The 26650-nt window shown below is 37.0% G+C and overlaps 1 protein-coding gene across 1 annotated transcript in view; it reads left to right on the top strand.

Annotated features, from left to right (window-relative positions):
- Nucleotides 1–26650, top strand: part of LOC134693676 (dopamine beta-hydroxylase-like) — a 106087-nt gene that overhangs the window by 32528 nt on the left and 46909 nt on the right. Inside the window, exons 3-7 of the mRNA XM_063554568.1 lie at nt 2880–3063; nt 5399–5602; nt 7418–7543; nt 8086–8162; nt 8984–9086. Coding sequence (XP_063410638.1) covers nt 2880–3063; nt 5399–5602; nt 7418–7543; nt 8086–8162; nt 8984–9086 — 694 coding nt within the window. The remainder of the gene's footprint in view (nt 1–2879; nt 3064–5398; nt 5603–7417; nt 7544–8085; nt 8163–8983; nt 9087–26650) is intronic.

Raw genomic sequence — 26650 nt, 5'->3', positions numbered from 1 at the left:
GTTTTTAACACACTAGAGTTGTTCACCACATACTCGTGTTTGGCTGTGACTTTGACGTCAATATATTTGTAAGTATAGTTTTTAACACCATGGAGTTATTCACCACGTACTCGTGTTTGGCTGTGACTTTAACGTCGATATAGTTGTTAGTTGAGTTTTTAAAACACCCTAGAGTTGTTCACCACGTACTCGTGTTTGGTTGTGACATCGACGTCAATATATTTGTAAGTTTAGTTTTTAACACACTGGAGTTGTTCACTACATACTCGTGTTTGGACTTTGGATGTGACTTTGACGTCGATATATTTGTTAGTTTAGTTTTTAACACCCTGTAGTTGTTCACCACATACTCGTGTTTGGCAGTAACTTTGACGTCGATATATTTGTAAGTTTTGTTTTTAACCCTCTGGAGTTGTTCACTACATACTCGTGTTTGGCTGTGACTTTGACGTCGATATATTTGTAAGAATAGGTTTTAACACACTGGAGTTGTTCTCCAAATACTCGTGTTTGGATTAGACTTTGACGTCGATATATTTGTAAGTTTATTTTTAACATACTGGTGTTTGGCTGTAACTTTGACGTCAATATATTTGTCAGTATAGTTTTTAACACACTAGATTTGTTTTCAACATACTCGTGTTTGGATGTAACTTTGACGTCGATATATTTGTAAGTTTATTTTTTAACACTTTGGAGTTGTGTACCACATACTCGCGTATGGCTGTGACTTTGACGTCGATATATTTGTAAGTATAGTTTTTATCACCCTGAAGTTGTTCACCACAAACTCGTGTTTGGCTGTGACTTCGACGTCAATATATTTATAAGTATAGTTTTTAACACACTGGAGTTGTTCACCACATACTCGTGTTTGGCTGTGACTTTGACGTCGATATATTTGTAAGTTTAGTTTTTAACACTCTGGAGTTGTGCACCTCATACTCGTGTTTGGCTGTGACTTTGACGTCGATATATTTGTAAGTTTAGTTTTTAACACCCTAGAGTTGTTCACCACATTCTCGTGTTTGGCTGTGACTTTGACGTCAATATATTTGTAAGTTTAGTTTTTAACACTCTGGAGTTGTTCACCACAGGCTTGTATTTGGCTGTGACTTTGACGTCGATATATTTGTAAGTTTAGTTTTTAACACCCTAGAGTTGTTCACCACATTCTCGTGTTTGGCTGTGACTTTGACGTCAATGAATTTGTAAGTATAGTTTTTAACACCCTGGAGTTGTTCACCACATACTGGTGTTTTGCTGTGACTTTGACGTCTATATATTTGTAAGTATAGTTTTTAACACCATGAAGTTGTTCAACCCATACTTGTGTTTGGCTGTGACTTTGACGTAAATATATTTGTAAGTATAGTTTTTAACACCCTGGAGTTGTTCACCACATACTGGTGTTTTGCTGTGACTTTGACGTCTATATATTTGTAAGTATAGTTTTTAACACCATGGAGTTGTTCACCCCATACTTGTGTTTGGCTGTGACTTTGACGTCAATATATTTGTAAGTATAGTTTTTAACACACTGGAGTTGTTCACCACATACTTGTGTTTGGCTGTGACTTTGAAGTTAATACTGGTGTTTGGCTGTGACTTTGACGTCAATGTATTTGAAGTATAGTTTTTAACACTCTGGATTTGTTCACCACATACTTGTGTTTGGCTGTCACTTTGACGTCAATATATTTGTAAGTATAGTTTTTAACACTCCGGAGATGTTCACCACATACTGGTGTTTGGCTGTGACTTTGACGTCAATATATTTGTAAGTTTTGTTTTAACACTACCAATGTGTGCATACATGTATACCTGCTAAAATAATTTATGTGTTTGGGGGAAAAATAAGAAAGGTTGTTTTGTTCATGTGCATGGTCTTCCAATTACATACAAACAGACTAACTCTGGCATCGATTGCTGCACTTTAAATTGAGAGAGTCAAAATATATTTCAGTGACCTTTTAAAGGAATTCTGAGATCTCCCCAAACTTCCCATAAACATACTATTTGCACCTGTCCTAAGTCAGGAATCTGATGTACAGTAGTTGTCGTTTGTTTATGTAATATATACGTGTTTCTCGTTTCTCGTTTTGTTTATATAGATTAGACCGTTGGTTTTCCCGTTTGAATGGTTTTACACTAGTAATTTTGGGGCCCTTTATAGCTTGTTGTTCGGTGTGAGCCAAGGCTCCGTGTTGAAGGCCGTACTTTAACCTATAATGGTTTAATTTTTAAATTGTTATTTGGATGGAGAGTTGTCTCATTGGCACTCACACCACATCTTCCTATATCTATTAAGATTATAATTACTATAAGTACTTTTATGCCCCACCTACGATAGTTCGTCCGTCCGCTAGTTCGTCCGTCCGTTCGTCCGTCTGTCTGTCCCGTTTCAGGTTAAAGTTTTTGGTCAAGGTAGTTTTTGATGAAGTTGAAGTCCAATCAACTTGAAACTTAGTACACATGTTCCCTATGATATTATCTTTCTAATTTTAATGCCTAATTATATTTTTTATCGAATTTCATGGTCCGTTGAACATGGAAAATGATAGTGCCAGTGGGGCATCCGTGTACTTTGGACACATTCTTGTTAAAATTTAATAACAAACTGTATATAGATCGACAAACACAAACATGCTGTGCGAAAACGTATTGCAACTTCTTTCCAACAAATATCAGCAAGTTTTATAAGAGAAAACAAATGACAAATAGAAGACTGTACACATTCATGTTCACGTACAGTCATTTCTGTTGATGACTTAGCTTTTAACAGTTTACAATTATTAACAATGCCTTAATTTTAAGGCTGTATCGTATTATCGTGTTGGAAAATAATAATTCACTTTGAATTTTTTTTTTCTGAACAGGAACCACATGAATGTGGAACTTATGATGGCAGATGTAGAAGCTGGTTGGCTCAGTGGACAATAGGGGTTTATGGGAAGACTTGTACGTATCCTGATACTGGTATCCGGTTCGGAAAGAACTCTTACAAGTACATGTCTATACAAATCCACTGGAATAATTACAACTTGGATTCGAATCTAACAGGTATGGTGCTAATGTTGAAGATCCTAGTTCTGTTAGTGTATATATTGAGATATTCTGTGTTTATTATCATGAGTTTGGTCATACGTACTAATACAAAGGTACCTGGTTCGATTCCCGTTCCGGTATGAAAATAATCGGGGGCTGAATTATCGACTCTCCATTGACACCATTTGCGAGTATGGTCTTGAGGAAGCTATGAAAGTCCGTCGGAAGGGGACGATAAATGGCTGACCCGTGTTAAGAGCGAGCCATATCTCTTGCACTGTATCAGGAGCCGATCCAGGAATTTTGAAAGGGGGGCGAAGTTTTTTTAATTTTGGGACCTTTTTTAAATTAAAAAACATAAATAAGTGTAAAATGCACTTTTTAAACTGTTCCTGACGTAGGGCATGTATATTCTATAGTTGCTGTAAAGTGGAGTGTCGGATCCAGAACTTTTCAGGGAGGCGGGTGGCGCTGACTGACCTAAGGGGGGCCCACTCCAGTCATGATTCAGTGATTCCCTATATAATAAACCAAATGTATCCTACGAAAGGGGGCGGGCCCCCAGCCCCCCTGGAACCGCCTTAGAGTGTCAGGGTTGGACATTTTTTTATGCTGTATTCTCCCTATTGATTAATAAAATGATAGTATGGATCCAAAGCTATGTACTGATATATTTGATGTGGGACTTGTCAGTAAAAAATAGACATGGACAATTCTCGTTTGTTGTATGTTAAGTTAGCATAACCTCACAGATTCGGCAATTTACAATACGAATGAGTCTGAAATGACAACGAATTTATAAATGACCGTCGCGTTGGTGACATAAAGGCCACTATCAGCAGTCAGGTTGCAGTCTGGTCTTGAAACAAGTATTCACTATATCAGTTCTGCGAAACAATACGGTCAGACATGCAAACCCCCGACCTTAAAAAAATACGGCCGATTTTTATTCATCATGTTCATTTAATGCTTAATAATTCTGTGTGAAATTTTCGTTTCTAATAGCAAAAAAGTTGACAAGGTTATTGTTTTAATTTTGAATCCAGATACGGCCAGAATTTTTATTTAATACCAAATTCGGATACCTGATACTGCCTCCTCAAATTAAATGGTTCGTATCTTAGACTTTAAATCTATCTATTGAGCTGATACTGACTGGGGATAATTATTCAGCTATCATGTTATTCTAAAATAGGCTGGGGCGTTTGGGGTAAAACATGTTTTCGTAGGTAAATAATATTGCTGTGCATTTTTATCATGAGAGTGTAATAGAGAATCAATTTCTGTTTGATTGAATTGTAAAATAGAAATCACTACTATATGTTTTTTATCAATCCTGTGTCGCTTTGGAGATATCATGGTTGTCATCCTCAGACTAAGCAATGTGTTAATGTAATTTGAATTTCAAAATGACTGAGTGACGCACTGGTCAACTCCACCATAGCGAATCACATGACTTAGAAATACTCAATAAATACGTATACCAGCGAAATATATCTTTATAAGTAAAGAATTGTCGCATATAAATTAAATACAAGGGAAATTGCAAAGTTCACGAAGTCTTTTCTGATAAATCATTTTACAAAAAAAAAAAAAAAAAATCCAAGCAAAGAGCCCTCTGGATCCGCCACTGGTAAAAGACACCCTTGTAGATTTCGAAAAAGAACTGGCTAATGCCGCTACAAGGCAGCACTCGAACCTGCCAAGTGGAAAGGGATTAATAATATAAGTAGCAAAACTTGTTTCCCAATCCACTATATATGAATATGTTTAAAATATACGTACCAATATTGAAAAAGATAACTGACACTTGAATGCTTAAGTAATTTCACAACAGTTTGAATACTGTACTTACTGTGGACTCGTTCACAAGGCACTAACTACTGTTGATTCGTTATTATTCGTTGGATACCAATTTTCGTGGATTTCGTTTAAATAGGTTAACCACGACATTAAATGTCTGAAACGAATGATAATTTTCCTTCAAATGTGTATGCAGACTTCTGCAAAACCACGAAATTTACAATCCACGAACATGTTAGTATCCACGAAAATTGGTACAAATAAATGAAACCAAATGTGCAGTATTCATGCGATGAACACCTATATTTGACCAGACTAACTGTCAGTGGACAAATTCAGAGTTTGCTCTGAATGATTCCTTTCATTTTTTGTTTTTTTTTATGGAGGGTGCTGTTTGTCATATTATTTGGCTTGAACCTTGGTCTTATTGGTAAATTTATACCTTCTTTCACCAAGACTCGAAACCGTTTTAAAGTCATGATAACCGTTAGATTGTACAAATTGTTGTATTTCTTTCATTTCCAAAAATGTTTGACAATTTTTTTAGATAACTCTGGTATAAGACTTCATTATACAGACAAGCTAAGGAAAAATGAAGTTGGAAACGTGCAGATTGGACAAAACGACCTTGAAATCCCTGTTCGGAGTGACCATTTTCTAAAGAACGGAAGTTGTAGTGAGACATGTACACAGCGCATGCTTCCTCATCCAATTTATCTAACAAAAACTTATATCCATATGCACAACTTAGGTAAGCATATTCCATAAATTACTACATTCTATTCGTTTCTGGTATTACAAGTCATATAAATATGTTGATGCTGATAGGCGGAAAGGCTTTCTTGGAGTTTAGGAGATGTTTTCCAGGAACGAATCATGCTGCAGCTCCATTTGTGTCAAGCTTGTTACAAATAATTGATGAGACAGTACAGCTCTCTCTCTATATATATACATATATATGAAGGATTATTTCAGGGGTTGTGTTTTAAAAAAGCCTGTGGGTTTAGAATGAATAAGGATTTCGTGTACTTTTTAAAAGGCATGCATCTAATTTGTCGATATGTATCTATAATACTAAAATTACGAAGTCCAATTTTTCAGCCGTCATCACGTAAAAACGACGAATTAAAGAATTCAACTTTATATATCACTAATTTAGTACAAAGGTGTAGATTGAAAATTACACCACTCCAGGCCCTTTTGTTTCCAAGTAATTAATATTGCCAATAATTAAGAAGTTCCGGGTCGAGTCCGATACCGATACCAATAGTATATTCACCTGTTACCTATTACCTTATCTGTACGTTCCGCATCTGACAGGCGCACCACCAAACGGTGTATTCAGGACTATGCTATTTACACGGGTCATAATCACAGGGTTGACACTACTAAATTCCATCAACGATTGTCAAATTGTTACCTATTGTAGTATGCTTAATTTGATCAGTAAGACTTTCTAAGATAACAATACGAATACTAATCACAGTTCCAGTTCGTCGGGTTCAAACAGAAAGATTTGAAAGGAGAGAAAAGCATGACTTTATCAGATGACAATAATAATACTGAAATAAGGCTTGCGCATAGCTATATACTTTTATTCAGTCACGGACCCGCAATATCACGGGTGTGTTCTAGTATTATATATATTTATCTACTCTTTATCTGGTATGCAAATGGAATTTGTTTTAAAATTTCCTGATTATTGCATGAGGCGAAAGTGTGATCTTTGTACAAAATACTAGTATAAGAATTATTTACTTTCGACATGGGGATTGCTCTGGAATTCCCTTTTTGGGAGAATTAAAAAAATTGACGGCAACCTTTCGTCTATGGGACACATAATTTGTATCATCTTGATCCCTTTTTCTTATATTTCCGTCTTTTCGAGAGAGAAAATCGACATTACGTCATCGCCCACTTATAAATTGCTTGTTCTAGACAAACTTTTATATCGTTTCGTAAAAAAGATTATATGTATTTTACGGTATTCAGAATTTCACAAAACTAAAAGTGTAACGCTGGACAAGAAAATCATATTGCAAAATAAAGGTTTTACTGAGTTTTAATTAATGAAAATGGTCTGTTACATGTACAAAATTGCAATAATCTTAAACATTTTTAAAGAAGAGTTTAAAAGCTTTAAAATGATATTCAACACTTTATAATATCATTGTTTATGTTTAAAAATTAACAAGATGAATGTGTCTTGTCCGTGATTTCACCAAAGTAACACCAGTAGCGTGCGACGTTTCTAAGCCTCGACGATACCGTACAGATGATGCCGTCTGAGAGGTCTATCCTTATAATGCATTTTAATAGAATTAAAAGGGTTCCGATGTCTAAAGTCTGCATTTTTACAGACATAAACATGGTACCATTTGGAATCTTCATTTTTTTCTTGAAAACAATGAAATGTAATATCACGCTTTCTTCAAAATTCAGCATCTACTTTATACAGACCCGTTCAATAAATGATTCCGTTTACTCTCATATTAAGCAAAGATTGTGTTCCCATTTGTAATCTTTTCAATTTTCTTGCTCGTCTTTTTTTGTAATTTCCGTACAGGAGTTGCAGGAAAGTTTGAAATATATCGTAATGGACGACTGATCCGAGAAATAGCTCATGATTCTGTATACAACTATCACAAGTCTCCAATACACTTCCATGATCCACCAGTTGAAGTACGACCAGGTATTGATAATCATAATAATAGAACAACCTTAATTTCATAATTACTTACATATCATTATTAGTAAAGCAACTTTAAGGGTAATCTTACATGCCGAATGCAATCAAATGACGCTCGGTGTCAATCTCCGGCGCAGAGTTCATATCCGTTCCATACATGCTTTGCAATACTGCAATACTGCATATTGCAGCGACCTAACTGCCATCTGCACTTAATATGAGTGTAGTGTTACAAAGTATTGAACGGAACGGATATGTGATCTCTGCGCCGGAGATTGGCTCGGTGTCAACTATTTTGTAGTTGTTTGCAGTCACCCTTTTCGAATTTTCTTTTTGGAAACTTAATGTTGATCATTTGAATCATTTTATCTGATTATCACAAATTATTTAAGTATTATCACTGAGCAAAATAAATAAGACTGGCCCTCACACAAGGCGTGGGTTCGTTCTTCTTTAGACATTCTAAAATTATCAAAAGTAAAACGTGGAAAAATTATTCCGCAATAGTAAACATTTATAATAAAAAATCTTTCTATTTTTACTAGGTGATGAAGTAAAACTATCCTGTTGGTTTACTTCCGGTGATAAGAACCATACGATATATTGGGGAGAAGGATCTGATGTAAGGTTTGGTACCAGTAATCCGATATGAATCCCTGTTGTATAAAATACATCTGAGCATACATTTATAGGCATATTGGTCGCGGTTTTAGCGCTCCAGTGGAAAGGTTTCTCATTGGCAATCATACACATTTATCTATTAAGATAAGAAGACAAAAAACTAAAAAGCTATGTCATTGTCTGTCATGAACAATGAGCAAATCGGCTATAAAAGGTATCGAGTCAAATGTGAAACAAGTAAAACATTACTGAAAAACAATATTATTTATCAAGGACCGCTGCGAATTGCAAACTAGTACTGTAATTGATAGTAAAGAGTAAATGCCATTTCTAGTAAATAATTTCTTTTTTATAATATAATAGATAGATTTGGTGTGAGTGTCAATGAGACAACTCTCCATCTAAATAGCAAATTATAAAAGTAAACCATTATAGGTCAATGTACGGCACGGAGCCTTGGCTCACACCGAACAACAAGAGAGAAAGGGCCCCAAAATTACTAGTGTACCGAACAACAAGATATATAAAGGGCCACAACATTACTACTGTAAAACCATTCAAACGGGAAAACCAACGGTCTAATCTATATGAAAAACGAGAAACGAAAAACGCGAATAAATAACATTAACAAACGACAACTACTGTACATCAGATTCTTGACTTAGGACAGGTGCAAACATTTTCAGAGTACATAAAAAAGAAATAGGAAAAAATGGGAGGGATAGAAAGAAATGTTCTCTCCCAACGTACTTATATAGTGTTTGTTTTAGTTATCATTAAATGTGTAAATAGCTACCAACTTTTTTTAATTTTCTGTTGTAGGCAGAAATGTGTTACGCATTTGTTTCATACTACCCAAAAGTTAAAGGATTTGACCAATGCATTCAGTTTGATGAATACGATGTTAACTGCAATGTCGACGGAGGTTTGTAGCCGAGCACAAATAATTATATTGCTTATTCTAATCTTTAAAGATCAGGTGAACCCAGAAATAATTATGTTTATCGAATTATTCTCTGCAGTAATTCTTTTTACAAAAAATGAAGGTTTTTATTTTCCATAACAGATTCTGACATTGGTATCACTTTCATGAATATTAAAATTAGGAAGAGAGAAACAAAACTTAAATTTTTGCAATAGGGTCTGGATGGGGCTGAATAGAGTAATGAGTAAACATTGCCAAATGAAGGACACATTTTGTTTTTAATATAGTATTTTGAATGTATGCGTTTTGCGAGCGGTTTGTCAAAACTATTCAAAATGCAAATAAAAAGTCAAGAACGTACTTCAATTTCTAAATCGTTATTATTACTTCAGACTTTCATGAAAACATAGAATATCACAATCAATCTCAATACAATAGTTAAATAATCAAATAATCTGCGTTAAGTACGCTTAAATAGTAATAAATATCAATAGAATATCAATAGATTGCCAAATATAAATGTGGAAACCCCCTAGTTTAAAATAACATCGACTTAGATTCCAGAAAATATCAGTCACGGATTTCACCGTTTTATGACGAAATAAATACTGGCAATCTGTAAATAAAATACAAATACATACTTTTAAATAATGTTCCGATAATAAAATACTAGATCTAAATGAATCCCCAATTTAGAATAAAGCTTTGCTATCCGAAAAACATCCGATCAGCTGGGAATTTAAAATTAAGCTTCCAAGTTTGGTTTTCCTAGTTCCGGCTGACGTCAAAACACGTCCCTTTTCCCGTAAAACACATTGACTCGCGGAATTTCTACATAGGAACTGAACGTTACTAAAATAATACACAGACGAACGTAATCAATTCATACAATACTTATCTTGCAATATTAACCATATTTAAACAACAATGAAAACACATAACAGGTTTATTCAAAACTCGGGGTTTATCAAAATACCGGAGAACGATCACGTACCGAAATACGATCACAACACTGCCTCCCTCTCAGAATGTATTTTGTCCCCAAAATATTACTATATTTTCATTGTATAAACATAACATTATTTTATAACTAACATAAACTAAACTTGTATACTGTACTGAAGATTTCTCCTCTTTTAGTACAAATACACACACAAATTATGTACAAATATCTAATAACATGACATTAGTTGCTACCTAAAACGTCTCATGAAAAAATCACTTATATTCTCTATTCTATCAGACAGTGGAATTATAAACACCAAGAAGCCCTCTAAACTTCTTCAAACGCCAGCTTACTTTTAGCCGGCACATGTCCTATCAAGTTCTATACCACAATCAAGGGTACCTTCGAGTATAAATATATACCCAACTTTGATACTGATGTACCATACAAACATAAGTATAAAAATAAGTACAATAGTACAACCAATAAAAAAAAGGCATCAGCATTTCCCGAAAAATATCTAAAATGGTGCAGACAGCATACCCATGGTGTAACCAAAATGTATATTGCAATCTAGACTATCCTTTCGCCTAAAACTTATTATCGCACCAAAACAACACATGGCACCTAAAGTATCCCATATTGCAAATATACACCACCGAAAGCAGCTTCACATCAAAATAGTATAAGTCAGCTTTACTACAAAAGGATTACAACGCCAATAGGACCAACCAATTCCACCTGTTTGATAAAAATATTACCTCCAAAACAATTCCAATAACTGAATGTATTTCTCAAAGTGCACAACTCTACACATGTTAGTATACAGTATACTGAGTGGATACAATCATATTACTATTCTTCACAATAAAACAATAAATCATTTTTTTTACAATTCATCAATAACAAAATATCACCACAAGTTTCATATCTACATTATAAAAAATATAAAAATTAAGGTCTACACAAAAATACTCTGATATTGCCATATCAAAGTTCGTATGATTTTCCTTAATCGTCCTGGTGTTCTGCAGAGGCGAGTGTATTGCTCTCGTATGCATATTCCACTTGTCTAATATCGGCGGAAGCACGTTTCTTAGTTCCATTTTTACAACATTCATGCCAAGTTACCAGTCTTATAGCCTCATCTACAGACGTCGGACTTTTTGTTTTCACCTCATAGGCTAAGTTCTGATCCGGCAAATCACGAATTAAGTTCTCTATAGTTAAACAGATGTGAATCCTCAATACCAGGATATGCTTTGCGAACTAAATTGTCAATGCGTGAAGCATATTCAACTAATGTTTCCTTGTAGTTCTTTCTAACGTTTAAAAGATACTTACGATGCTGTTCGGGTAATACATAATCGCCAAATCTTTTCTCAAGGGCTGCGTGAAATGCAAAAATATCACATCGGATTTTATCCGGTAAATCTGTAGAAAATGTCAACGCTTCATCCTTCAAACAACACAATTATAAGCTGTTCAATCTGCTTGTCGTTATCCCATTGAAATTTCCTCACACCGATTTGAAAAACTGTCCAAAAACTTTTGAAATCTGTTTTACCGTTGAATAAGTGGAGTCTAAATTTTGGTTCGTCACCATGAGAAACAGTAATATTCGACTTATTACTTTGAAAACTAGAAGGAAACGTTTGTGTATTAAAGTTGTGCATTTGCATATTATCTCTGATTCTAGTGTTTGTTGTGTATTGCCCAATCCCATGATTGTATTCAAACTTGGCCACTTCCTCAGAATTTGCATGTTCCCAACTACGTGTATTCCTTGAAATGATCTGTTACATGTAACTAGGTCAGAGTTGTTTATTTGCGATCTTGGTTGTCTGATTTCAGCATTTTTTACGCTTTCGAGCTCACCCTTAACAAAATTTAATTCATTTTGAGAAACAGCAACTTCTCTCTGATAATTTTTTATTGCTTGTTTAGTCTGAATCAATTCATGTTCAACTTGATTTAACTGTTGCTTATTAACTTGCAATTCTTCACTAGTTTTGTCTAATTGTTGTTTACGAACTTGCAATTCTTCACTAGCTTTGTCTAATTGTTGATTACGAACTTGCAATTCTTCACTAGTTTTGTCTAATTGTTGATTACGAACTTGCAATTCTTCACTAGTTTTGTCTAATTGTTTTTCAGTATGGTCAAGCTCAAATCTAGTTCTACTAAGAGCGGATGTTAAATCTTTTATATCTTGTTTAAGTTTGAGAATTTCAGAATCACTTGTATTTTGCATTTCTACCTGCATAGGCTCTTGTCTGGTTTTATATAGTTCACTTTCACTTCTACATTTATTGTATATAATACCACCCCTCCTCTGAAAATTACTATCTACATGTATTTCAGCATTAGCTACCAAGTTATCAGTATGTAAAAACCTATTAGAGTGTGTATCAATATGCATACTCTCATCTGTTGATTTACCAGGATCGTTTACTTTGTTTGTTTGGCCTGATATTACATTATTTCTCCCATTAAAAGATTGGGGTCGGGTAAAAGGTCTGGGTCTTAGGTCCCAATTGCTATTTACGCCTTTATTTACGCCTTTCGACATTTCAAATATTTCAATAATTGAGCAATTTTACTTCTAAAACTTACGAGTCAAATCAATCAAATCTATTCAATGCCAAGAATTATAACCAGTAGTTTTCACTGCTTAAATTGCAACTCGTAGTTTTCACTACTTATATATGTAACCCGTAGTTTTTACTACTAAAATTGTAATCTATAGTTTTCACTACTTATAGATGTACCCTACTTTTCTCCCTTTCTAAAAACCTATATATTACAATTTTATCTTCCTACAGTTTAATAAATAAAATTTTATTATTTCCTAGAATATTTCAATTCTTTTTTGGAAATAACCATAATTCTTATAATTTCAAAAACAATTTTGAAAAATACCAAAATAATTTTTTTTTTTTCTTTATTGAAAAGCACTTTACGCCCATATGGACCAATGGCTTAAAACATTATACATAATATACAGTTTGCATAAAACAATGAAAATAAACAATGGAGACACTTTGAACTATAATTTGTCTTTTTTTTTTAAATCAATATATAAGAGATTCAAATTATATCAAGGACTCCCTGCCCTCAGTCTTAGTGACTTTTTTAAAAAGGAGCCTAATTTGCAAGTGTCCTGTTTTGTTTCAGGATTGAGGATATGTTTTAATTTATCTATATCATTTAAGTTATTATATCTATTTTCATTTAAAAATTCTTTTCTTAATAAAAGAGTATAGGTAAGTATACCGCTGCCACCAGTATTTTGAATGTATGCGTTTTGCGAGCGGTTTGTCAAAACTATTCAAAATGCAAATAAAAAGTCAAGAACGTACTTCAATTTCTTAATCGTTATTATTACTTCAGACTTTCATGAAAACATAGAATATCACAATCAATCTCAATACAATAGTTAAATAATCAAATAATCTGCGTTAAGTACGCTTAAATAGTAATAAATATCAATAGAATATCAATAGATTGCCAAATATAAATGTGGAAACCCCCTAGTTTAAAATAACATCGACTTAGATTCCAGAAAATATCAGTCACGGATTTCACCGTTTTATGACGAAATAAATTTGGGCAATCTGTAAATAAAATACAAATACATACTTTTAAATAATGTTCCGATAATAAAATACTAGATCTAAATGAATCCCCAATTTAGAATAACATCCGATTAGCTCAATAGGAACAACTCGGCCTTTCTGGTTTCACGAAGAAATAACCTCGTATGCATTAGGCGGAGGAATCATTGTCCGGAAAATTTTCCGATTCGATTCAAAATTATAATTTTTCGACTGGACTGGTACATTTTTTTTTTCACTACTGATTTACTTGCTCCTGTCCGGAAAATTTTCCGATCCGATTGAATTTTATATTTTTTCAACTGGAATGGTACAATTTTTTTACCATTACTTATTTACTTTGCTCCTTCTTTCGCGCCAAAATATTTGGCAGAGTTAAAGTTCTTGATTACTGTGATATGTAACTAGTCTCGATCATCCAGCCGCTTTATTTTTCAAAGTAGAGCGTCTGGATGACTAGTCTCGATAACCCAGACGCATATTTTTCTTCTTCCGTTAACACCCATATACCACAACCACTGATAATAATCATACTAATAAATAACAACAAATAGTAAAGTGCAATACCACACGACAGAGCCGAGGGCTGGTTTAATAACAACCATTAAATGATATTTATTTTATACAAATTTCGAATCAGTACGAAAAGTCATCATTTATATAGATATATATACAACTCGTCTAAACATCAACCAAATTAGATCTGTAAATTTGCTTCCGCAAATTCTTGTTCTTCCCTCGCCGGGATACGAACCTATGCTACTGAGATATCGTGACACCAAATCGCCTGCACTCTAGCCTTCCCGCTAGATATATATATATATATATATATCCGATGGATACATCTGTTGTAGGGTTGTCACTGACTCAGACGTACTTATGAATATAATTATTTTCTGTGACTGTATCTTACATTAATTTGTAGGATCCTTTACTATAGATAATTTAGCTGATCTGTAACAATAACATCTTCATGCCTTATATATCATGTACTGTAGTACGCCGCTAGATTAAAACTGACGAGGAAAGGTAACATATGGCCACCGAAAGCTCTTTTTTTGAGAGCCCAGGTGGTCGTGTGGTCTAGCGGGACGGCTGCAGTGCAGGCGATTTGGTGTCACGATATCACAGTAGCATGGGTTCGAATCCCGGCGAGGGAAGAACCAAAAATTTGCGAAAGCAAATTTACAGATCTAACATTGTTGGGTTGATGTTTAGACGAGTTGTATATACATTATGTATACAGCCATGTATCACCATCATTGATGGCGATCCGATGGATACATCTGTTGTAGGGTTGTCACTGACTCAGACGTACTTATGAATATAATTATTTTCTGTGACTGTATCTTACATTAATTTGTAGGATCCTTTACTATAGATAATTTAGCTGATCTGTAACAATAACATCTTCATGCCTTATATATCATGTACTGTAGTACGCCGCTAGATTAAAACTGACGAGGAAAGGTAACATATGGCCACCGAAAGCTCTTTTTTTGAGAGCCCAGGTGGTCGTGTGGTCTAGCGGGACGGCTGCAGTGCAGGCGATTTGGTGTCACGATATCACAGTAGCATGGGTTCGAATCCCGGCGAGGGAAGAACCAAAAATTTGCGAAAGCAAATTTACAGATCTAACATTGTTGGGTTGATGTTTAGACGAGTTGTATATACATTATGTACACAGCCATGTATCACCATCATTGATGGCGATCCGATGGATACATCTGTTGTAGGGTTGTCACTGACTCAGACGTACTTATGAATATAATTATTTTCTGTGACTGTATCTTACATTAATTTGTAGGATCCTTTACTATAGATAATTTAGCTGATCTGTAACAATAACATCTTCATGCCTTATATATCATGTACTGTAGTACGCCGCTAGATTAAAACTGACGAGGAAAGGTAACATATGGCCACCGAAAGCTCTTTTTTTGAGAGCCCAGGTGGTCGTGTGGTCTAGCGGGACGGCTGCAGTGCAGGCGATTTGGTGTCACGATATCACAGTAGCATGGGTTCGAATCCCGGCGAGGGAAGAACCAAAAATTTGCGAAAGCAAATTTACAGATCTAACATTGTTGGGTTGATGTTTAGACGAGTTGTATATATATATTTACAGATCTAACATTGTTGGGTTGATGTTTAGACGAGTTTTATATACATTATGTACACAGCCATGTATCACCATCATTGATGGCGATCCGATGGACACATCTGTTGTAGGGTTGTCACTGACTCAGACGTACTTATGAATATAATTATTTTCTGTGACTGTATCTTACATTAATTTGTAGGATCCTTTACTATAGATAATTTAGCTGATCTGTAACAATAACATCTTCATGCCTAATATATCATGTACTGTAGTACGCCGCTAGATTAAAACTGACGTGGAAAGGTAACATATGGCCACCGAAAGCTCTTTTTGTGAGAGCCCAGGTGGTCGTGTGGTCTAGCGGGACGGCTGCAGTGCAGGCGATTTGGTGTCACGATATCACAGTAGCATGGGTTCGAATCCCGGCGAGGGAAGAACCAAAAATTTGCGAAAGCAAATTTACAGATCTAACATTGTTGGGTTGATGTTTAGACGAGTTATATATATATATATATATATATAATAAAAACTATAAAACAAATTCCCATACGTTTCGGCCATTACGGCCTTCTTCATTGGAATAAATCACAACCACTGATAATAATCATACTAATAAATAACAACAAATAACCCATATACCACAACCACTAATAATTATACAAGTCACAAAATATATATATGTATTAGTATTTCAATACACACAAACATTTGTAAACAATCGATCTCTTAATGCATGATACAAACTAATATCAAATAGCATGGATGTAAAAATTAACGTGACCTATCGAGTAGACCCTGTCGTGCCGAATGATTTAACCGCCAAATCACACAAACCACTTAACCTAAACGCCACCTATATGGGCAGACAATTCATTCTAATTCATAAAATCAACCGACTGAAATTATATTTCTTCTTCCGTTAACACCCATATACCACAACCACTGATAATAATCATACTAATAAATAACAACAAATAGTAAAGTGCAATACCACACGACAGAGCCGAGGGCCGAAAACACAAAGAACGGGAAAATTTTAAAAAAAAAAAAAAAAAAAAAAAAAGGTGATCTATATCATGTAATAAAGATCTGAAAATAATGCTAGAAATTATCCAAAGAATCCTTCACGATAATATCGTTTACCGTTTCGGAACACCATCTACCGTGTCTCTATAAACTTAAAACCTAATTTAGCACAAGCACTAGCACCTTCAGACCTAAAACTGTGAAACCCATAACACTTACTATGAAGAACATACGACAGAACACTTCAATAAAGGGCTCGCGCATCCTATAGTATGACACTGGCGTATTCTATTACGTAAAACATCAACATCTAAACATTTGGAAAAAATCCAAACAAAAAGTAGAATAAAATAAATAAATAAGTAACCCCATCAAAATAGCAAGAAAAATCAGCCCAATGCAGAAATAAATCAAATGTTTCACTGACACTTATACGAATGACACTGAATCGCCTTCTCTCAATCTGTATACGCTTGTTTTGAAACGTTAAATGACAATAGACATATAATGATCTAAAATAACTTAAAATAATCACTTCGTCGAATAGATAGCAACTCAACTCGCAAAAGCACTGAAACACGTACAAATATCAAATACGCTGATTATACAAGTCACCAAAAGAAAACATAACAACCCACATTACATGCAGTAATTCTAGCGAAACAGGCTCCTTTATATTCGTAGGAGTAGGCAAGCTACGCCTCACATCTTCTAGTAGGTTAATTACTAAAGACGAATTCGTCGGTAAACATGATGATCCAATAAGAGAACGTATCCACTGTAAAGAGTAAAACGGTTGTTCAACTGGACTAACAGTATTTCTCGAATGTGTCAATACAGCTAAATATAAAACAACGTAAAAAGCTTTTGCTGGTACAGTATAACCATTTTCAATTCTGTTTGATGCAGCCCAATTATTCCAGCGTAAAATACTCAGATAATATCCTTTATAGTCGAAACTGCTAAGATTCCTACATAAGTTCTGAGAGAAAATTCACTTTGCTAACTAGTGAAGCAGGTTAATTCTGCAATTCTTCCGGTGAGTGCCTGCAAAAATATATTTGTAATTAAAAAATAAAACATAACTAATAAAAGCAATCTAAAATTATAACTATCAGCTAAGTACTATGCATCTAATTATCCACAAAATTCATATGAAATCTCAAATCAAAAACTGAGATTCAAATCTAGTAAAGCTAGTAATCTATACCAAGAGATCAAGAGAGATCTATCATATACATGCAAGAGATCAAGAGAGATCTATCATATTCATGCTCACATCAAAGTGATCTATAATACATGCTCACATCAAAGTGATCTATAATACATGCTCACATCAAAGTGATATATGACTGGATGAAAAATCCATCATTAATGCTATTAAATATGCAAATGTTAAATCAACATTGCCAAATATGGTCTTTTTACTCTACCAGCTATATAAGCATGTCTGTAAGTAGAAAGATCCATAAAATTTGTCACTTCAGAAAAGAAACCATCACCATATAGAAAAACCATCACCATATAGAAAAAGCTTTAGCCAAAAAACCAGCATAGAGCCAGTATAGAGTAAAAGTTTAATTTTCACTGTCGAAAATACATTAATTCTTGTGGGAACAAAGAAACAGGTGAAACGAACAACCCGTTAATCCCTCGTCAATCAACCGTGAAAGCGTCAATACCTGACGAATTCACATTCCAAAATCTGGAATAAAAAACTATCAATTTAAAAATTGTCACCTGAGGTAAACTAGTCAACCTCATGAGGTCCCCTAAGGGATTCAACTATCTGAAATACAAATTCAGAATTAGCCTGTAGCCAATCATCAACTATCTGAAATACAAATTCAGAATTAGCCTGTAGTCAATCATGTTAATCAACAATCCGACTAAGATAATCTGCTCTCTTATCCTCAGTACGTAGACTCACTACCATGTCAATATAAACATTGTGCAATATATATGTGCTAAAATGTCTAAAATCAACTTTTGCAATACTGATGTCGTGCTCCTTTTACTAACAACATATTTAAATGTGGTTACTAGTAATCTTATATTGTTGCAAGCTAAAAAGTTTATCAACGACAAAAATACATTTTTCACTACTGTGAACTCCTTCCATTTGGAACTTGTAGAAACCTCACATTCTATAAACCACATATCGTGAACAATATTACATGGGTTTTCACTGTACGCTATAGTCTGCCAAGAACTTCAGATTTATAAGGTTAAATATTGGCTTCATGTGCATTTAAAACCTTAAATCTTTTTATTAATAAGACCAATACTGTCTACAGATAAATGTATATTACTGCTCCAGTATGAATGAACACTATTTATATCATAAGACAAATGTTTTGTCAATAAATATACAATATTGCCTTTAACTTGAGAAATGGATATATTAAGCTGTCCTGGCTACCAAAGAAGCTATATCTCCCTAACAAATACTTTCCGTTTTAGCTAAACACAAATGATATTCATTATCTTGTGTATACAATTGTCAGGAATAGTAAAAACTCCTTTATCTTAGGCCCTGAAATTATAAGGTTTTAATAGTAGTCCACAGACGTCTCAGCCTTGGGTATAAAACCGCTACTTGTTGTATTACATAATTCCTCATCGTCTGGACCAGACTCAAGCTAGCGAACAATAAGCCAGCGAACAATAAGGTGAATCAAGCTAGCGAACAATAAGCCAGCGAACAATAAGAAAACGCGCCAACATGATCATGCCCAAAAACCGAAGACTTGCAACAACACCAAACGTACTTATAAATATAATGACAAATAAATAAATATGATGACAAATAAATAAATATGATGACAAATAGATAAATATGATGACAAATAATTTCCAGTAGGAAGATGAAATGTAATTCCATTTTAACACATACAAAGTTTAATTATTTATTCGTGTACTAAATACGACTTTTTTTTAAAGCCGGGAATCTAAAAAATGTTTTAGCTATTAACCCTTTCTTCTTTCTCTCTGATAAGGTCCGAGTACACAAATATAGTCCTTAATGTGGACAGTGTGTTACTTGCCAATTTTTGTTATACCCCTTCCAAATTTAATTCTCCATGTTTTATGCCTCATATAGCAAGTTGGGGGGTGAAATGACACTGTAAAAAAATTTGGGTCATAAATATTTAGGTAAAGTAGTGATTAGGTCCAGCTGAAAAAGGTCAAAAATTAGCACTTCGGAAGCTGTCAAAAGATTTCAAGACACCCTTAACACAAAATTGTCCATATTTTGAGTTAGAGCTGATGAAGTTTTCTATAAATTTGATATAATTTGTCCCAAAAGTAGTACAACATACTGTAAAAATGTTATTGAGAAAGCGCAGGTGGGATTTTTTTTATTTACATTTATTGTCTAAAAGAAATGCACTACGAAATAACTGTGTACTCGGACCATAAGGGATGGGTTTTATCTGTATAATAATAATAATAACAATTTATAACAACGGGTAACAATAAACTAGTGTAGCGATACAATTAGATCTTCAAGCTTATAGAAATTATTCGATTGAAAAGAAAAGCTGATAACCATTATATTCACTTTTCGCCTAAGAACAAGCTAGTTCAGGAAATTATTCATAAGTAAATAGTCACTCTAGTAATTTATTTATTACATTCTTATAAGAAAAGCGATATGTAAAAACGACACACGTCAAATAGAACGAGAACGATTTGACATAAATATTTTGGTTAATCTAAACAAAAAATTATTTAGATTCAAGCCTATGTAAAATAACTATGATCCGTAAACATTTCCATACGGCAAAGTCCCGGATGTGGTAGGGTGACCCCCTAAGTTGGGGTCGGTTGACCCTACCCTCCCCCTTCTTTAATTCATAGCCAAGTCCCTACGTCAAAGCTTTTAACCACACTAGGTACACTCGATAGGCAATTGCCTAAGCTTGCCTGGGCCCAAAGATCCAGGTGGGTAAAGTTACGGATTCTTTTTCTGAGGTCCAAAGTTGGGGTCGGGTGACCCTACTCTCCCCCTTCTTTAATTCATAGCCAAGTCCCTACGGCAAAGCTTTTAACCACACTAGGTACACTCGATAGGCAATTCCCTAAGCTTGCCTGGGCCCAAAGATCCAGGTGGGTAAAGTTACGGAATTTATTTTTCGGAGGTTTAAAGTTGGGGTCGGGTGACCCTACCCTCCCCCTTCTTTAATTCATAGCCAAGTCCCTACGGCAAAGCTTTAAAACACACTAGGTACACTCGATAGGCAATTGCCTAAGCTTGCCTTGGCCCAAAGATCTAGGTGGGTAAAGTTACGGAACTTTTTTTTTTGAGGTCCAAAGTTGGGGTAGGTGTGAACCTACCATCCCCCTTCTTTCCTTCACAAAATTTTCCCTATGGCAAAGCTTTTTTGCCCACTAGGTACAAATGAGAGACACTTGCCTAAGGTTACCTGGGCCCAAATACCCAGGTGGGTAAAGTTACGGAATTTTTTTTTTTGAGGTCCAAAGTTGGGGTTAGGGTGACCCTACCATCCCCCTTCTTTCCTTCACAAAATTTTCCCTACGGCAAAGCTTTTTTGCCCACTAGGTACAAATGAGAGACACTTGCCTAAGGTTACCTGGGCCAAAATACCCAGGTGGGTAAAGTTACGGAACTTTTTTTTTTGAGGTCCAAAGTTGGGGTAGGGTGACCCTACCATCCCCCTTCTTTCCTTCACAAAATTTTCCCTACGGCAAAGATTTTTTGCCCACTAGATACAAATGAGAGACACTTGCCTAAGGTTATCTGGGCCCAAATACCCAGGTGGGTAAAGTTACGGAACTTTTTTTTTGAGGTCCAAAGTTGGGGTAGGGTGACCCTACCATCCCCCTTCTTTCCTTCACAAAATTTTCCCTACGGCAAAGCTGTTTTTCCCACTAGGTACAAATGAGAGACACTTGCCTAAGGTTACCTGGGCCCAAATACCTAGGTGGGTAAAGTTACGGAACTTTTTTTTTTTTGAGGTCCAAAGTTGGGGTAGGTGTGAACCTACCATCCCCCTTCTTTCCTTCACAAAATTTTCCCTACGGCACAGCTTTTTTGCCCACTAGGTACAAATGAGAGACACTTGCCTAAGGTTACCTGGGCCCAAATACCTAGGTGGGTAAAGTTACGGAATCTTTTTTTTTTTAGGTCCAAAGTTGGGGTTAGGGTGACCCTACCATCCCCTTCTTTCCTTCACAAAATTTTCCCTACGGCAAAGCTTTTTTGCCCACTAGGTACAAATGAGAGACACTTGCCTTTGGTTACCTGGGCCCAAATACCCAGGTGGGTAAAGTTACGGAACTTTTTTTTTTGAGGTCCAAAGTTGGGGTTAGGGTGACCCTACCATCCCCCTTCTTTCCTTCACAAAATTTTCCCTACGGCAAAGCTTATTTGCCCACTAGGTACAAATGAGAGACACTTGCCTAAGGTTACCTGGGCCCAAATACCCAGGTGGGTAAAGTTACGGAATCTTTTTTTTTTTAGGTCCAAAGATGGGGTAGGGTGACCCTACCATCTCCCTTCTTTCCTTCACAAAATTTTCCCTACGGCAAAGCTTTTTTGCCCACTAGGTACAAATGAGAGACACTTGCCTAAGGTTACCTGGGCCCAAATACCCAGGTGGGAAAGTTACGGAACTTTTTTTTTTGAGGTCCAAAGTTGGGGTCGGGTGACCCTACCATCCCCCTTCTTTCCTTCACAAAATTTTCCCTACGGCAAAGCTTTTTTGCCAACTAGGTACAAATGAGAGACAGTTGCCTAAGGTTACCTGGGCCCAAATAAGCAGGTGGGTAAAGTTACGGAACTTTTTTTTTTGAGGTCCAAAGTTGTGGTCGGGTGACCCTACCCTACCCCTTATTTAATTCATAGCAAAGTCCCTACGATAAAACTTTCATCCACACTAGGTAAACTCGATAGGCAATTACCTAAGCTTGTCTGGGCCCAAAGATCCAAGTGGGTAAAGGTACGGATTTTTTTCGGAGGTCCAAAGTTGGGGTCGGGTGACCCTACCATCCCCCTTATTTAATTCATAGCAAAGTCCCTACGACAAAACTTTTATCCACACTAGGTACACTCGATAGGCTATTACCTAAGCTTGCCTGGGTCCAAAGATCCAGGTGGGTAAAGTGTCGGATTTTTTTTCCGGAGGTCCAAAGTTGGGGTCGGGTGACCCTACCCTTCCCCTTTTTATCTCTTAGCCAAGTCCCTACGGCAAAGCTTTTAACCACACTAGGTACAATCAATAGGCAATTACCTAAGCTTGCCTGGGCCTAAAGATCCAGGTGGGTAAAGTTACGGATTTTATTTTCGGAGGTCCAAAGTTGGGGTCGGGTGACCCTACCCTCCCCTTCTTTAATTCATAGCCAAATCCCTACGGCAAAGCTTTTAACCACACTATGTACACTCGATAGACAATTACCTAAGCTTAACTGGTCCCAAAGATCCAGGTGGGTAAAGTTACGGATCTTTTTTTCGGAGGTCCAAAGTCGGGGTCGGGTGACCCTACCCTCCCCCTTCTTTAATTCATAGCCAAGTCCCTACAGCAAAGCTTTTAACCAAATTAGGTACACTCGATAGGCAAATGCATAAGCTTGCCTGGGCCCAAAGATCCAGGTGGGTAAAGTTACGGATTTTATTTTCGGAGGTCCAAAGTTGGGGTCGGGTGACCCTACCCTCCCCTTCTTTAATTCATAGCCAAATCCCTACGGCAAAGCTTTTAACCACACTGTGTACACTCGATAGGTAATTGCCTAAGCTTGCCTGGGCCCAAAGATCCAGGTGGGTAAAGTTACGGAAATTTTTGTTCGGAGGTCCAAAGTTGGGGTCAGGTGACCCTACCCTCCCTCTTCTTAAATTCATAGCCAAGTCCCTACGGCAAAGCTTTTAACCACCGTGGGACACTCAATAGGCAATTGCCTAAGCTTGCCTAAGCCCAAAGATCCAGGTGGGTAAAGTAACGCATTTTGTTTTTCGGAGGTCCAAAGTTGCAGTCGGGTGTCCCTACCCTCCCCCTTCTTTAATTCATAGCCAAGTCCCTACGGCAAAGCTTTTAACCACACTAGGTACACCCGATAGGCAATTGCCTAAGCTTGCCTGGGTCTAAAGATCCAGGTGTGTAAAGTTACGGAATTTTTTTTCGGAGGTCCAAAGTTGGGGTCGGGTGACCCTACCCTCCCCCTTCTTTAATTCATAGCCAAGTACCTACGGCAAAGCTTTTAACCACACTAGGTACACTCGATAGGCAATTGCCTAAGCTTGCCTTGGCTTAAAGATCCAGGTGGGAAAATTTACGGAAATTTTTGTTCGGAGGTCCAAAGTTGGGGTCGGGTGACCCTACCCTCCCCCTTCTTTAATTCATAGCCAAGTCCCTACGGCAAAACTTTTAACCACACTGTGTACATTCGATATGCAATTGCCTAAGCTTGCATGCCTGGGCCCAAAGATCCAGGTGGGTAAAGTTACGGAAATTTTTGTGTTCGGAGGTCCAAAGTTGGGGTTGGGTGACCCTACTCTCCCGTTTCTTTAATTCATAGTCAAGTCCCTACGGCAAAGCTTTTAACCACACTGTGTACACTCGATAGGCAATTTTCTAAGCTTGCCTGGGCCCAAAGATCCAGGGGGGTAAAGTTACGGTTTTTTTTTTGGAGGTCCAAAGTTGGGGTCGGGTGACCCTACCCTCCCCGTCTTTAATTCATAGCCATGTCCCTATGGCAAAGCTTTTAACCACACTAGGTACAATCGATAGGCAATTGCCTAAGCTTGCCTAGGCCCAAAGATCCAGGTGGTTAAAGTTATGGACTTTTTTTTCGGAGGTCCAAAGTTGGGGTCGGTGACCCAACCCTCCCCCTTCTTTAATTCATAGCCAAGTCCCTACGGCAAAGCTTTTAACCACACTAGGTATACTCAATAGGCAATTGCCTAAGCTTGCCTGGGTCTAAAGATCCAGGTGGGTAAAGTTACGGATTTTTTTTTTCGGAGGTCCAAAGTTGGGGTCTGGTGACCCTACCCCCTCTTCTTAAATTCATATCCAAGTCCCTACGGCAAAGCTTTTAACCACACTAGGTACAATCGATAGGCAATTGCCTAAGCTTGCCTGGGCCCAAAGATCTAGGTGGGTAAAGTTACGGAATTTTTTTTTTGAGGTCCAAAGTTGGGGTAGGTGTGAACCTACCATCCTCCTTCTTTAATTCATAGCAAAGTCCCTACGACAAAACGTTTATCCACACTAGGTACACTCGATAGGCAATAACCTAAGCTTGCCTGGGTCCAAAGATCCAGGTGGGTAAAGTGTCGGATTTTTTTTCCGGAGGTCCAAAGTTGGGGTCGGGTGACCCTACCCTCCCCCTTTTTAACTCTTAGCCAAGTACCTACGGCAAAGCTTTTAACCACACTAGGTACAATCGATAGGCAATTGCCTAAGCTTGCCTGGGCCCAAAGATCCAAGTGGGTAAAGTTACGAATTTTTTTTCGGAGGTCCAAAGATGGGGTCGGGTGACCCTACCATCCCCCTTATTTAATTCATAGCAAAGTCCCTACGATAAAACTTTTATCCACACTAGGTACACTCGGTCGGCAATTACCTAAGCTTGTCTGGGCCCAAAGATCCAGGTGGGTAAAGTTACGGATCTTTTTTTCGGAGGTCCAAAGTTGGGGTAGGTGTGAACCTACCATCCTCCTTCTTTAATTCATAGCAAAGTCCCTACGACAAAACTTTTATCCACACTAGGTACACTCGATAGGCAATAACCTAAGCTTGCCTGGGTCCAAAGATCCAGGTGGGTAAAGTGTCGGATTTTTTTTCCGGAGGTCCAAAGTTGGGGTCGGGTGACCCTACCCTCCCCCTTTTTAAATCTTAGCCAAGTACCTACGGCAAAGCTTTTAACCACACTAGGTACAATCGATAGACAATTGCCTAAGCTTGCCTGGGCCCAAAGATCCAGGTGGGTTAAGTTACGGAATTTTTTTTTCGGAGGTCGAAAGTTAGGGTCGGGTGACCCTACCCTCCCCCTTCTTTAATTCATAGCCAAGTACCTACGACAAAGCTTTTAATCACTGTGTTCACTCGATAGGCAATTGCCTAAGCTTGCCTGGGCCCAAAGATCCAAGTGGGTAAAGTTACGATTTTTTTTTCGGAGGTCCAAAGATGGGGTCGGGTGACCCTACCATACCCCTTATTTAATACATAGCAAAGTCCCTACGATAAAACTTTTATCCACACTAGGTACACTCGATCGGCAATTACCTAAGCTTGCCTGGGCCCAAAGATCCAGGTGGGTAAAGTTACGGATATTTTTTTCGGAGGTCCAAAGTTGGGGTCGGGTGACCCTACCCTCCCCCTTCTTAAATTCATAGCCAAGTCCCTACGGCAAAGCTTTTAACCACACTAGGTACACTCGATAGGCAATTGCCTAAGCTTAACTGGGCCCAAAGATCCAGGTGGGTAAAGTAACGGATCTTTTTTTTCGGAGGTCCAAAGTTGGGATACGGTGACCCTACCCTCCCCCTTCTTTAATTCATAGCCAAGTCCCTACGGCAAAGCTTTTAACCACACTAGGTACACTCGATAGGCAATTGCATAAGCTTGCCAGGGTCCAAAGATCCAGGTGGGTAAAGTTACGGTTGTTTTGTTCGGAGGTCCAAAGGTGGGGTCGGGTGACCCTACCCTCCCCCTTCTTTAATTCATAGCCAAGTCCCTACGGCAAAGCTTTTAACCACATTTGGTACACTCGATAGGCAATTTCCTAAGCTTGCCTGGGCCCAAAGATCCAAGTGGCTAAAGTTACGGATTTTTTTTTCGGAGGTCTAAAGTTGAGGTCGGGTGACCCTACCCCCCCCCCCCCCTTCTTTAATTCATAGCCAAGTCCCTACGGC

Source organism: Mytilus trossulus, chromosome 12 (genome assembly GCF_036588685.1).
Source record: "Mytilus trossulus isolate FHL-02 chromosome 12, PNRI_Mtr1.1.1.hap1, whole genome shotgun sequence".
NCBI lineage: Eukaryota > Metazoa > Mollusca > Bivalvia > Mytilida > Mytilidae > Mytilus > Mytilus trossulus.
Note: the sequence above shows the minus strand (reverse complement) of the source record. Positions and strands in the feature narration are given on the sequence as shown.